This window comes from Olea europaea, chromosome 3 (assembly GCF_002742605.1).
Source record: "Olea europaea var. sylvestris chromosome 3, O_europaea_v1, whole genome shotgun sequence".
Classification (NCBI taxonomy): domain Eukaryota; kingdom Viridiplantae; phylum Streptophyta; class Magnoliopsida; order Lamiales; family Oleaceae; genus Olea; species Olea europaea.
Window position 1 is genome coordinate 18,849,642 of NC_036239.1, and position 11,842 is coordinate 18,861,483.

The window sequence follows — 11,842 nt, forward strand, 5'->3', positions numbered from 1 at the left end:
TCTCGTTTCTCCTTAATCTCGTTTATTATTAAATCTACGAAAATATATAATAATTGAATTTGTACAAATACCACATCTTATGTCAAAATAGATCTATATGTCCTCCCCCTAACACATTTTATTAAAATACTTGAGAGAAACAAATATTTTATTTAATACAATTCCGTAGTCCTAAATAATTTGTTACGCTTTTAATTCATACTTTCAATTAAAAGTAAAAAGGATGTTTAAAAATAAATTTGACTTCTTTTTAAGTTTAAACATTGATGTTTTAATTTTACAGTGTCCTAATTCATAATAACATAATAAATGAAGGAAAAAGAAAAAGTTAAGAGTTAAGGGGAAAAACCCAAAGGAAGATGTTACATATACATCATATTGTATATAAGGGTGTTCATAATGAACACCCGGTAATACTGAGGCGCTTGTCACGCATGGGTCCACAGGTACCTTGACCAATGTCGAGGTGTCGGGTGTCCATTAATTTACAATGTAATGTATAATAAGATTAATCCAAACCCAAGAGGCCCGACAGAGAGTTCTATTATTAGGGCTGAACATGGTCCGGTTCTGTTCGGTCCGATCAAGTTCGATTCCATTCGATTCCGTGTTATAATTAATTTTTTTAATATATACAAAATTACATTAATTTAATTAATGATATGTTCAATTTTAGCTTTTACAAGATAATGTAGTCCAATTTTCTGTGTCATTTACGTCTCTTTTTGCTGAGTTCTTCATAAATTTGATTATTAAAATCATAGGAAGAGAAAGATAGTGAATTCAAAATAATTAAGAGAGACGTTGTAGAGCTTTAATTCGATTTTTTTCAATAGAAACGACACTACAGTAAAGTAACAGATTTGGATAAAATTGAGGTCAATTTGATTAAGTTGACTTTGAACTGAAAATTAGAAATAGGAAAATCATATTTTTTTGTTTGAACTAAATTAACTAGTCAACAAATTTATTTAGAAAAAATAAAATAATTTTGTTTATTTAAAATAAATTAATTAAAAAAATTAGGAAGATTCGATTCTTATTCAATTTTTCGGCTCTCAACCTAGAACCAAGAACCGAAATACGTCGATTCTCGATTCAAATATTCGTTCGAACATTTAATTTGAAAAGAACCATCGAATTCGATTCGATCAGTTCGATTCGAGAATTTTGTCCAAACCCATCTAATATCCAATTTGACCCATTTTCTTCAAATAGCCAAAATAGAACTCCCATAAGTCTACGCTTTGCCTTGTATCCCCTCTCCCCCAATTGCCGTTAAATTTTCCCTCACCGCAGACAGCTCAGGGAAAATATATACATACGATCTGTACACCTATACATACAAGAGAGGAGCAAAAGATGAGGCCACCGAAGAGGCCGATCCACGCGGTTTCGACATGGGTTCGGCGGCAGCCGCCGAAAGTGAAGGCGTTTCTGGCGGTGGTCAGCGGCATGGCAGCGCTGGTGCTTCTCCGTGTTATTGTTCACGATCATGACAACCTTTTTGTTGCCGGCGAGGCCGTTCACTCCATCGGAATTTCGGTTCTTATTTACAAGCTCATGAAGGAAAAAACCTGCGCTGGTACTATACCAATTGTGGGTTGTTTTGTTTCTACGTGGGTTTTTACTTCTACGTTATTTTGCGGTGGTTGGTTGTAATTAGTTAGAGGGATTAGAAATTTTGGTGGGATTGTTTTGGAATATGAGTAAACTATCTTCTCTTGGTAGTAAGAACCCTACAATAAAGAGAAAAATCAGTGAAATTATTTATTTCCTTTGATCTTATGATTTTTTTATTGTTTTCCTCAGAAGAGATTTTGATGTTTTTGGTTAAATTTGGTTTATGTAAGAAAAGATTGGCTTTTTATCTGTCTTTGTCGTGGTTGTTATGTTTTTCCAGGGTATTTTTGCTTTTGGGAACGGGAATTTTTTTTGGCTGTGATTTTGTGTTAGTTGTTTGTAATTGATTATGGGAATGAGAAACTTTGGGGTTCTGTTTGGGGATGAGGAGAAGTTCTTCTCTTGGTTGTGGGAAGTTTTGTAGTGAAGTTAAGTTTTAATGAAATTATTTATTTTATTATCTTATGGATTTTTATGTTTCCTCAATTTGGGGTTTTCAATTTTTATTTTGTAAGTCAAATTTTGGTTATGCAAGGAAAGATTGGATTTTTATCCTAGTCTGTTTTGAAAGAATGTTTATTGTTGTTTTTGCACCAGCCAAATTGCCTGTTTCTTGGGTTCTGGGGAGTAATCAAAGATTTAGATATGGTTTTTACCCAAAGTTGAGGGGTTTCTCTTATTCCTCGACCATATGGTTTCAAAGAGAGTTCTCATCCTTTGCTTGAAGTTATATTTTATGGCTTTATATCCTATCTTACAGTTTGAAATCTAATAGGGAATATTCTCTGGAATTATAACTATAAAGTCATTTTTTTTGGTTATCTTCCTATGTCTATCCATTTTTGTGTTGGGGTAGTAGTGACAGAACAAATTAAGGACCCTCCTGTGGTCAGTTATTTTGTCTGTAATTTATAGATTGCAGCCCCTTGTAAATTCATGAGGTTGCATAATACTAGTTCTTTGTTATTGGGCTTTATTTGGAGATTGCATCTGTATGTTGATGTGGAATTAGTTTTCTCACATGCTTGACTAAAATGGTTGTATACACAACTCTACTGTGGTGGGCGTACCTAGTTTGCAATTAGCATTGTACTAAGTTGACTGAGAAAAAAATATAATTGAAGGAGCTTATGGTTAATAATCAGAAAGCAGTTCCATTGATATTTGTGAACATTAGAATGTGTCCACAATTATAGCATGTTATTTAAATTTCTTCAAAGTTTACATGATTTTCTCTGGTATATATATACCAGATACCCATTCAATTACTAACGTACTTATTCTAAACCCCCTTGTATATTCGATTCATTCATTTAGTTACCTATGGATCATTATCTTTTGATCTCGTTTCATGTGAACTTGAACTTAATTAGTGAGATTTGTTTTTTCCTTGGCATCCTTCTCATTATATAATGGCCAATTGTAGCCCAAGAATTTATACACAAACACTTGCTGATTCCTACTTTCTCGGTTTACCTTATAACACTAGGTGGCTAATACATGCTGATTCCTCCATTTTGTTTATTCCTTTGCAGGGCTTTCACTCAAATCCCAGGAGTTAACAGCATTGTTTTTGGCCGTTAGATTGTATTGCAGTTTTGTCATGGAATATGATATACACACGTTGCTTGACTTGTCTACTTTGGCTACAACCTTGTGGGTGATGTATATGATTCGTTTTAAACTGAGATCCAGTTACATGGAGGATAAAGACAATTTTGCTTGGTATTATGTGGTGAGTCTTCCATGGTATTTCTGTCGTTTCTCACTTTTCCTTTCCTGGTTGGGTTCACTGAGATTCAGACATGCATTTGGATGAATATTTTAGATTGTTGATATATGCTATATGGAATCTGTGCAGGTGGTACCTTGTGCTGGTTTAGCTTTGCTAATTCATCCATCTACATCACATCACTTTATCAACAGAATTGCCTGGGCTTTCTGTGTTTACCTGGAAGCTGTTTCCGTGCTACCACAATTGCGTGTCATGCAAAACACAAAGGTAGAATTTTGTTGGCAACACGTACAGATGTCGCTATACGGTACACAGTTTCATTGTAAAGTTTGATCGAGTATGTTTCAGGTCTTGATTATATTTTTAATTTCTTGGTGACAGATTGTTGAACCATTTACAGCTCATTATGTATTCGCATTGGGTGTTGCAAGGTTCTTGAGCTGCGCTCATTGGGTTCTCCAGGTTTGACTTGCACTAACTTGTTTAAGCCTTTTAAGTTGACCGTTGCAGGCAAGTAGCATTCTTTATAACTAATTTATTTATAATCATCCATTAGGTGCTCATGTTTCTATATTATCAATGTTGTTAAGGCTTCATAGTTCTATATGATACAATTATCTTAGATTTTTTTAACATATCGGTAATATCGGTGGTATCTCCAATCCTTTTTTTAATAGTTGGGATGATAAAGTATTATGATAATATTGTATGTAATATGCTTATCTGATTAATATGCTGATATTGGAATTGTTTATCAGATTAATATGCTGACATCGGAATTGTATTGACCGTGTCATGTTTGTTCAAACTATGGACTCTTTTTGTAAATATGTTCAACAATTGGTATTATACTTGGTTTACTTGGATTGTACCTAAAATCACGTGTTTCACAGGATTTCTTGTTGCCGTATTACATAACCTATTGACCTTAGCAATAAATTACTTTTGAGTAGTAGGGTTGTGCTTACCAACCTTTCTCGTGGTATGGTTATGGCTCCCCAACCTTCAAAAGTTAGGTTTAAACTTTTAGGTCTTAATCGTATTTAAATCCTTAAATATGGATACCCAAGTGGTTGAAACTATCAATGTAGATGTTAAAATCACACACAACTTTCACTTGATTTAAAGCTGGAGGGAGAAAACATCAAACCACTTATAACTATGATGTTCTCATTCAAAGTCATGTGAAATTGTGCAATTTTAATGCCTCCATTGATAGTTACTATCACGTTAAGATCCAGATGTACATATCTAAATAGGTTAGAGACCCAAATCCTCATTTTTGAAGGTTGGGATCCATAACCACACCTCGTGATGTGTTGGAAGCCCATCCCTATTTTTCCAATACTTAATTCTCTGAACTCAGGGTTCACTCAAGTAAGAAGTATCAAACCATGGTTAATAACGTGGTCTAGTTGCTTATAGGAAGGATTATGAGCATGTTTGGCTAAGCTTAAAAGTATTTACTTATTAGTAAATAAATAAATATTAATATGTACAATTTTCACTAATCAAAGTTGAAAATTGCAGTTAGGTAAGACTTCTGCAGAAAGTATCCTTTTTTACTTAAAATAATTAGTAGATTCTCTAGCATGTTGTGAAACCGAAAAAAAAAAGAAAAAAGAAAAAAAAGGATTCTTTTTATTAAGCTTAGCCAAATGTGTTGGTATGTCTCTTGCACATGCACAAAGGTAATTGAAATTGATGAATTTTTATCATCATTGTCCATTTGCATTCTACAGGTTTTGGACAGTCGTGGTCATCTGCTTGTAGCATTGGGTTATGGTCTGTGGCCGTCGATGGTTCTTATATCAGAAATTGTTCAAACCTTCATCCTTGCAGACTTTTGTTACTACTATGTGAAAAGGTTTGTATAAATTCTTGTGCACAATTTCAGGCATATAAATATATCAACTGTAGGAATTCATTGTTCCGTTATATTTTATTAACTACAGTTTCTACTTTGCAGTGTTTTTGGAGGACAGCTTGTGTTACGCCTTCCTTCTGGAGTGGTGTAATTAATGGTCGTTTGAGTTTTCCTTTGTAAGTTATTTTTTGCACACCACACAGCTTGTCCTGGTCACTGGTTCTTCATCGTAAAAATTGGTGGATGGAATGTGGAAAGATGGCAAATACAAGAAACTCGGGTTTTTAAGTCAACCAGTTGATTTGCTAGAAATTAGATTGGCTGGGTTGTATGAGTTATTTGTTCAATTTAGTGGATTTGGGATGTGATTCCATGGACTTATGTATGCACATGAACTTTAAATCAAGGTTCATCGTACTTTGTTTCTACTTCCGTGTGGTTAATCCAACATTTTCCCTGGTTTTATGCGTGGTTATTAAACCCGGACTGGATCAGCCTGTCTGACCGGGAACTCCATGAACCTGACCTTGGTCTGGTCCTGTCGGCATAATTGGACCAATGCAGAATTGAACTGTCATTGGCTCGCTAGAACTCCAAGGATTTTGCTAAAACCCGGTGAATTGTGAAGCAGCCAAGTGTGCCATTGTTGAACGGTTTAATATGTTTGGTTCATGTTAGTTATCGAACTTCATTTTGTTTCAAAATGGACATCAAACTTGCGCATTTGTTTCAGTTTGACAATTCTGTCCTTTGTGATCAAAATTAACGATCCGTAACAGGTGTAGCAGAATGCCTGTTCAAGAAATAGATTCAAGAACTGTAAGCAACATTTTCAGAGAGTAAAAAGTCCTGGAGATGAGAAGTGTAATAATCCAAAGCAAGTAACAATATATATATTGTAGATTATTTTCCTTTTCAAGAAGATACTGTTATCAGACATCATTTTCACAGGGTAAGATACCTTGCCAGAATGCCCTCAGGGGTAATCCCAAGTCCAAAAGCCTGTATCAATCCCCACTCATTTTGTATCAATTCTTCCCTTTTTGCCTCTTCCAGCATGTACTACAGCACATAAATAATCGTATACAGCTTGCGTTTCCATAATCAGCCAGTGCCCTTCAACTTGCATTCAATTTGTCGGGCAGCAATTCCAACTTCTTTTCCAACCTGTTAAGAATTGCAGGGCTACCAGGATGAACTGCCCAAAACATTCTGTTGTAGTCTTTCTGTGTAATTTGCAAATCCCATCAACTTTACACGGAATCCTTCAATATTATCCTTAATTATTTGAGGAAGTTCCCTTTCTAGTTTGAGATTTATACCCTCTTTTGTAAGTCTCCCGTTGATTGTATTTTCTGTATCTAAGTGGGTTATGTTTGTGCTGGTTTGCCCCGTTTCTTGATGCGGGATTGTAAGGCTTTGATTGCCATTTCTGTGACAACCCAATTACAGATGTCCAATCGTCGTTTTACCGTTGGGAGTCCTTCTACAGCAAGCTCGGGGTACTTCTTTAGGATCTCCTCAAACATGACCACATATCATGTTTTTACTGTGGTTGTCTTGCCTATAAACGATGAAAAAATGCAAATTAAACATTGTATTAACGATCTAAATATGCAGTATAATAAATCTTTGTGATAGAAATAGATGTTGATTAATTGGACTACAAAGTTGATTGAGCTTGAGCTTCAGCTCTGGATCATCACAGTTGGTGTTCTTGAAATAGCCATCAACCAAAAACTCTTGCATGACCAGCTGGTGAGGAAAGGCCTTTCCAAGAGCAAGAATTGTAGCTTTTCCGGGGCGGGTCAGCATTCCTCGAGGTCTCTTCATTTCCCATGCTTTCTTCTCGAAAACGAGTTTTATGAGTTTAAAACCCTCTTTCCTTTGTGAAGTACTTTGCACAGAAATGCTCTTATATATACTGGCGCCAAAGAGGATTCTTTAAATTGACTTAATGTTGCTTAAAGTTTTATCATCACACACAAGATGAATTGTTGTGTTTAATTTATGAAATTGTAAATGGATTAGTTGTGGGGTGAGAAATTCATGAGCATTGTCTAGGTGTTGGGTGAAGAGTTGGTTCAAGGATATCAACAAAGTTCTCAATATTCTGGTTTCATGCAGCAGACAATCTTAGATTCCTGGCAATGCTGCCCAAGTTAGCAGGCATAAAGAGACTGCATAGCAATTTCACTTTCACGAGCTGTAAATCTCTACATTAGTGATTGCAATTAGACAATGAGAGGCTAAGTGCAATCACATTTAGAGGCCAGAAGAACAAAGTGTATCAAATTGTGCTGAGCCACCCAGTCCTCAACCGTGTCAGTGGCCGGCCACCCCAGTGGCGGGGACACCCTGGGCCAAGCTGCAGGGGCTCGTGACGCCCAGGCCTATTATTTAAAAAAAAAATGAAGAAAAATTCAAAAGTGGAGATTTGTGTAAAAACCCACAGGCCTGGTCTAATCCGTAGGTCCATTTTGAAAGTGAGCCAGGCTTCAGATTTTAACCAAGTTCTGGTTTCTCTGGTTTCATGATAAACCTGATTCCTGGCCGCAGGGCATACAGATCCTTTTGAATAGAAAGTGTAATGCCCTTCAATTTTCCATTTCTTCTATAGCAAATGGGAAGAAAATAGAAAAAAAAATGGCTGGCTAGTAGTAAAAATCTGCTTTCTGATCGCAGTTCCAGTACAAAAATACTTCAATAATTGAACTAATGTAGAAGGCATAGCTAAGATAACTGGGATGAGGAAAAATTTTAAGACCAACAGCAACAAGTCTAACGAACATATTTTGGCAAGGCAACAACGTATATATTTATTATATGTAGACAAAGAACAATGTGACCAATAACCTTGTTATATCTTTCGTACATTTTACCAAATGAGATAAGAAGGTTGAAAATAATTATAATTATTCAATGTGTCAATCAATCATTAGATTCATCTTTATCCTCAGATATTGAAAAGGAAAACAATGATTAAACTCAAAGTTCTAACGGATTCTTCCCATTGATGAAATCAACAACTCGAGTAGCTGCTTGATCAAGTGCAGCAGTGACTGCAGCCAAATTTTCCAAAAATTCCTCAGTTGTTGGCCTGTCACCATCAACTATATCGGTAACAGCTTTCAAAAATATTGCTGGCGTTCTCAAAAGATCTGCCACATAAGCAACAGCAGCTCCCTGACACAACGATTTCAATAAGAATAAAATGCAACGTAAGGTTAGAGATTATTAGTCATAGCAACCGCTTGGCAATGCATAAAATTAAAACTGAGATACAGCTCCAGTGTATTTTGACCAGTTCCATGTCTACGTGACACAATTTTTACTCCTGGTCACAGAAAGTCCAAATGAAATGAGGTATATGTGATATGCAACTTCTCAGTTTGTCAATGTTACACTTCACTGATTCTAATATATGCATTCAAAATTTTTCCACCAAGATTTGTACAAAAATAAGATAGTTAATATTCTAAAACTTTTCTAAGAAAACTTGAATAGGAAGGAAGCAGATTATGTCAAAGGCCAGCTTCTAAACCCAGTTGAAACACATCCATCGAAATTACAAGAAGATAAATTAAGAGACTGCCACACTGAGGTTGAAAATAAATAGACAGCTGAATCAAGGTTGCTAAGATAGTAGAGTTGATTTAACTACTGTGCATGTGAAGGACTGGAGAGCAGAGAACCATTTCTTTATATTAGTTCAGACATCACAATAAGCTCACATATAGAAAATTACCTCCATGTCCTTCACTGTTGCATCATTTGCGATGATTGCTGTTTCATCATGTGGGCACATATCTAAAGAATCGCCAGTGGACAGTTTGCCAATCTGAAACATGCATGGATTATTAAAACTTGAAGCTCTATGAAGTTCCAAAAGACATGCCATAGAGTGTTATTGCCATACACAGCACACGAAATTCTGGATCCAGCCTCACAGAGATACAATTCATGATAAAGAGATGTTCATGGACTTCTTTTGGAGTAAGAAGCATATTGTTTTGTCAATTTGATATGAAAAAAATGCATCATCCTTGGAGAAGATTAAGGCGAAATGCACGATACGTAGCACGATAATGATGGAAGTGTAATGAAAGTAATGCAACAATTGTTGTTGAGAATAATTTAAAATCAAGGGAGTTGAAAGTGATGTGAGTGTTCAAAGTAACATGTGAAGGGGTAACATCATTACGGTTCAGATTCAAAGAAATTGTCCCAGACTGACAAATTATAGATATGTGGATGGATCTAATAACCTACTGGCTTATACTTTTAGTTCGATACTGAACTCCAGTCTCTCCACAGTAGTGAAAGTGCTCAGGCTAATCCATGAAACATATAAAAAGTGACTTTACTGACTGGACAAAATGATTGCTTTCAGCATCTAGCATATATTAACTTGTAACATTTTCAATTATGATTTATCTTGAGTACCGGTAGGTAACTCATAAATTAAAGAGAGAAGATTCGCTAAAGTTTGCAACTAAATATTAAATAGTAATACTATTTATCATCATGACATAGAACATCGATGATGTGACAACCCATTATCCTTCACATTTCTCTCTCACTCTTGAGATCACGTCTCCACTCCCTCTCTCTCTCATAAAAATTGAACTGCCAAATCCACTATTTCACATAGACTGCCACATCATCAATGTTCTATCATCATAATAATAAATAGCATTATTCAATATTAAAGCACCGACATGACAATATAGAAAAGGAAAAGTAAGAACCAGATTAAATGTTGATAGTAATTTTTTGAATAAATGAATGTATCAGTAGCTGTAATACTCCCAAATTTTATGCTCGTTTAAATTTTTTTTTTTTTTTTTTTTAGGATAGCAATTTAGTTTTCAATATTATTTTTGGCCATAAGAAAAAGAGAGCACCACCTTTGAAGTGGTTAATACTAGAGGTAGCTAATGAATGCAAGCATGAAGTGCTAAATGTTGTGTATACATGAAGTGATTATTAGTAGTCGAAATCCAAGTCAAGTTTGAATTTGAATGAAGTGGATTATCTTGTTAGGACTTCAATTGACCAAATGATTAAATTATTTTGTTGGGATTTATTTTACAATCTACAATATTTGAATTGACCAAATGATTAAATTATTTCACATTTCTCTCTCACTCTTGAGCTCACGTCTCCACTCCCTCTCTCTCATAAAAATTGAACTGCCAAATCCACTATTTCACAGACTGCCACATCATCAATGTTCTATCATCATAATAATAAATAGCATTATTCAATATTAAAGCACCGACATGACAATATAGAAAAGGAAAAGTAAGAACCAGATTAAATGTTGATAGTAATTTTTTGAATAAATGAATGTATCAGTAGCTGTAATACTCCCAAATTTTATGCTCGTTTAAATTTTTTTTTTTTTTTTTAGGATAGCAATTTAGTTTTCAATATTATTTTTGGCCATAAGAAAAAGGGGGCACCACCTTTGAAGTGGTTAATGCTAGAGGTAGCTAATGAATGCAAGCATGAAGTGCTAAATGTTGTGTATACATGAAGTGATTATTAGTAGTCGAAATCCAAGTCAAGTTTGAATTTGAATGAAGTGGATTATCTTGTTAGGACTTCAATTGACCAAATGATTAAATTATTTTGTTGGGATTTATTTTACAATCTACAATATTTGAATAAGTATGTTAGATACAAATTTAAATTTGGAATACACTTTGCTAATAATGAAAGGTAGGGGGATTACGTTATATTATTTGGAAAATGAGAGGCTTCCTTTATAAATCTAGAATTTGTGGCCACTTATTACCCTATAATCAACTCACTTGTCATTTATCATCACCATACACTTATACAATAGACCAAACATGTGTAGAAGCAAGATTGAAAAAAAAAATAGAAAATGGAAGAAAAAGAGGTGAGGCGGTGGAGATTGGAAAAAGGAAGAAAATATCAATCCATTATCCTTATCCTTATATATATATATATATATATATTCATATCCATTGTCATAGAGAAAAATTTCTCCACTTTGCAAAACATTTGCACACACAAATAGAGAGGAAAAACCGAAAATAAGAAAGGAAAGGAAAAGGAAGTAAGCCTAGCACTTTCAATTCATATCTCAATCGAAGTTTCTTCAAGTTTTACGGTAAGATACTTTCCATGCTTAAGGGGTATGATTTCATGGTAATATTTATACTTAAGTTATGCATAAAAAGCCATAATATGCATATGGTGGACAAGTCCACAAAGTTAGATATCTATCTATGCCTTAGGACAAGTCCGAAGGGTATCGGCAAGCCGGAAGGTGCAAATATGTGTTTGATTTCATTCTTTTGTGTAGTATTATCATGATAAAATTCAAGCATTGTATCTTACTGAGTATTCCTTTTACTCATAGTATTTTATACTAAATTTTCAGATCCATGATTGTTGGATTGATGGAAGTTAGTTGGCAAAATCGATGATGGGTTAAGGACAAAGATGTTTTGCAAAGTGAAAATTTTTTTCTCTATGACAATGGATATGTATATATATATATATATATATATATATATATATATATATATATATATATATATAAAGATAAGGATAAGGCTTGATATATTTTTTTTTCTTCC

At 34.5% G+C, this 11,842-nt stretch overlaps 2 protein-coding genes across 3 annotated transcripts in view; one reads left to right on the forward strand and one right to left on the reverse strand.

The window, feature by feature from the left end:
- Nucleotides 1–1,217: 1,217 nt before the first annotated feature.
- On the forward strand, nt 1,218–5,690 carry LOC111388553 (putative ER lumen protein-retaining receptor C28H8.4). Its single transcript, XM_023013308.1, has 6 exons — nt 1,218–1,585; nt 3,159–3,358; nt 3,485–3,625; nt 3,740–3,820; nt 5,101–5,225; nt 5,328–5,690. Exons 1-6 carry the CDS (start codon nt 1,363–1,365, stop codon nt 5,374–5,376), a joined length of 819 nt encoding a protein of 272 aa, XP_022869076.1. The 5' UTR covers nt 1,218–1,362; the 3' UTR covers nt 5,377–5,690.
- A 2,334-nt stretch (nt 5,691–8,024) lies between these two features.
- The window catches only part of LOC111388561 (5'-methylthioadenosine/S-adenosylhomocysteine nucleosidase 2-like), a 9,973-nt gene continuing 6,155 nt past the window's right edge, over nt 8,025–11,842 (reverse strand). For both annotated transcript variants that reach the window (XM_023013324.1, XM_023013320.1), the window contains 2 exons: nt 8,974–9,066; nt 8,025–8,411 (listed from right to left, as the gene is read on the reverse strand). In XM_023013324.1, coding sequence (XP_022869092.1) covers nt 8,214–8,411; nt 8,974–9,066 — 291 coding nt within the window. In that variant the 3' untranslated portion in view covers nt 8,025–8,213. The remainder of the gene's footprint in view (nt 8,412–8,973; nt 9,067–11,842) is intronic.